Source organism: Rhagoletis pomonella, unplaced genomic scaffold (genome assembly GCF_013731165.1).
Source record: "Rhagoletis pomonella isolate Grant_MI unplaced genomic scaffold, Rhpom_1.0 Rhpom_scaffold_00013, whole genome shotgun sequence".
Lineage (NCBI taxonomy): Eukaryota > Metazoa > Arthropoda > Insecta > Diptera > Tephritidae > Rhagoletis > Rhagoletis pomonella.
This window is the reverse complement of record NW_023458567.1, coordinates 23,874,861-23,877,527: the sequence shown is the minus strand read 5'-3', so window position 1 is coordinate 23,877,527 and position 2,667 is coordinate 23,874,861. Positions and strand designations below refer to the sequence as shown.

General features: G+C 36.8%; 1 protein-coding gene across 3 annotated transcripts in view; it reads left to right on the top strand.

Moving 5' to 3' along the window:
* The window catches only part of LOC118749015 (zinc finger protein 583-like), a 180,913-nt gene extending 180,526 nt beyond the window's left edge, over positions 1-387 (top strand). For all 3 annotated transcript variants that reach the window (XM_036483809.1, XM_036483803.1, XM_036483802.1), the window contains one exon: positions 33-387. In XM_036483809.1, coding sequence (XP_036339702.1) covers positions 33-372 — 340 coding nt within the window. In that variant the 3' untranslated portion in view covers positions 373-387. The remainder of the gene's footprint in view (positions 1-32) is intronic.
* The last annotated feature ends 2,280 nt before the right edge of the window (positions 388-2,667 follow it).

Genomic DNA, 2,667 nt, shown 5'->3' with positions numbered 1-2,667 from the left:
AAGCCGCACGTTTGCGATATTTGCGGCAAGAGATACCAAATGCGACGTGAATTTAAAGAGCATATGGTGCGACACGAAAATCGTGGTCCTGGTGTTAAGTGTACAATTTGTCCAAAGGCATTTTATAATAACCGTAACCTTAGAGAGCATATGGCCGTTCATCGGAACGTGCGGGACAAAATATGTGACGTCTGTAATAAAGGATTTACAAGTCGGAAACTACTTCGTCAACACAAACACGTTCATAATAAGGAAAAGAAATTTGTATGCAAAATTTGTGGAAAACGATTTGCGCAGTTCGCTGGATTAAGTGGGCATGTAAAATCGCATGGAATATGTTTATCTGCTACTAAGAGTAATAATTCTGAATAAATCTGTAATTCATTTGTACTTTGGTTTAAAGATGGAATGCATCCATGACAGAAGTACTTATTTAGTGCTGAAAACGTTAAAGGTGCATGAATTACACTGGCACATAAAAAACAGTGACGTGTGCTTTTAACCAGACCCACCTACCGACATGTACTTCAACCCGCTGAATCCGAATCTGAAGTCCGTTTGACTCGTAAGCGTCCTGAATTTTGAGTCAATTGAGAAAATTACGATTTTTTTTTGCTATTTTTTCACTACTTTTTTTGTGTGTCGGCGTAATCGATCGCAAAAACAGGGCCCCAATCGCGGCATTCGTGATCAAATGATTACTCGTTTTGAATCGAATCGAATAAAGTGCCCATGCTATCGAATCCATCGTGTCCTCCATAAGAGTTACGTTTGATATCGAATTCCGCGATTCGGACCTAGTTGATTATACTTTTTGTAAACGAGCTAAATTCATTTTTCGCCACATTGGCTCTCTTAATATACAGCCCAATCCTAAATTATATTTCCGCACGAGTTTTTTCTCTTTCCGCAATCCTACTATTCTAAATAAAAGAGTTTTGCAGAATATCTCGCTTTCCGCCTATCCTAAACATCTTCGAAAAGATTCGAACATGAAAAGTAGGTATTTTAAATATAAAGAAAGTGCGGAAACTCTTCGAAATCCGTTAGAATTATTTCATCTCGAATTTTCAAGGGTGTTTGCTGCAAAAATGTGAGTATTTTGATAAAATGGAAGAAAAAGACATACATTTTTTGTTTAAGGTCGAAAACAACAAATAAAACCCAAATGGGAATCCTTGTCAACATGATGGAGGAGAATCCTGCTATTGCGAGAGGATTTTTTAAAGGAAATAAGGAGGAGCTCACCCGATTTCGGCAGAAGGGTAATGTTGAGCTGAATGCGGCAGGCCCCCCCAACTAAAACCATTGTGGAATGGAAAAAGGTGATTTCAATGTTTCAAAAAGAGAATCGGTGTATGCATGTAAAATTGTGTCAGTAGTTTGTTAATGTAAAAGGTACTGGAGGCAGCCCACATACATATGGTGAAAGTACTCTCCCCCCTTTAAGAAGCCATTTTTAAATTGATTGGGATGAAGCAGTCGGTAGAAGGATTGCCCGTAAAGAAGTTTGGCCTGCAAGATAACTTGAATGAGATCTGCAATGAAAACTTCTGCCCAGAAGTAGAGTTACTGAATGTAACCCAAAATGAAACTTCGGATGAATCTATGGTCATCAGCGAAGCAAATCATGCAGATTATACGACTATAAATGTGTCCCTTGTTTCAGCAGATTCATTTGAATTTGTCAGTGAAGAAGCTTCTGCAGATAATACTGAAGTGCCATCCACTAGCAAGAAGGCATCATCCTAAAAAAAAACGTTTCAAAAAAAGAAAGGGCCGAACTTGCTCTGACTGAGGAAATAAAAATACAGAAGGAAATCTGCGCAAACATAAAGACTGGAGTGGCAAATCAGGACGAGTATCGGGACAACTTAAAAAAAATTTACCAAAGGTTCGATTTATTTTCATTTTACAAAAATGTATTCTTAATAAAATACTTTTTTTTTACATATTATAGGCTAGACAAAATATACGATCTTAAGATGAAACATTTCAAGGCAGTTGAGCTTATGAAAAAAGAAAAGTTGGAGGAAATCAAAAAAGCGAACGTAATTAAAAGAGAAAAGCTAGAAGAAAAGAAAAGGCACAACTATTTCATTGAAGAAATGAGAAGAAATGAAATTGAATATAAAATAGAGAAAACTTAAAGACTGCTGGAAATACAGGAACTGAAAATTTACAAGGACAAAGACGCAAATTTGCAATGTTAGTCTATTCACTAACAGCATTGCGCAAAGCACACTGAGACTATAAGCTTAGATTTTTTACTGATAAGATTTTTATTTTTTAACTGAATTACCTGCGTTTTGTTTTGTTATTGAATTAAATACTATAAGTACTATACATACATATTAAACTCCTGCGCAATTCAATTTAAAGGGCCTAACAAGACATCCGATCGCCGCGCAAATACTTTCCCTCCTTTACTCTCATCGTTCGGGTCAAGTGTGAGTAAGCATAAACCAGTTTCTGCAGGCGTACGTAAACTACCGATCAATAGCAAGACGCGTAGAGTATTTACTTTGCCTTCCGCAACTACTGCGAGTAAAAGGTATTTGACAGTAGAGTACTCAGCTGGTAGAACTTGAGTATTTTCGAAGAAAACATACATTTGTGACAAGAATGAAAGAAGAATTTTCTGGATCGTGCATTTGTGGTATCTGA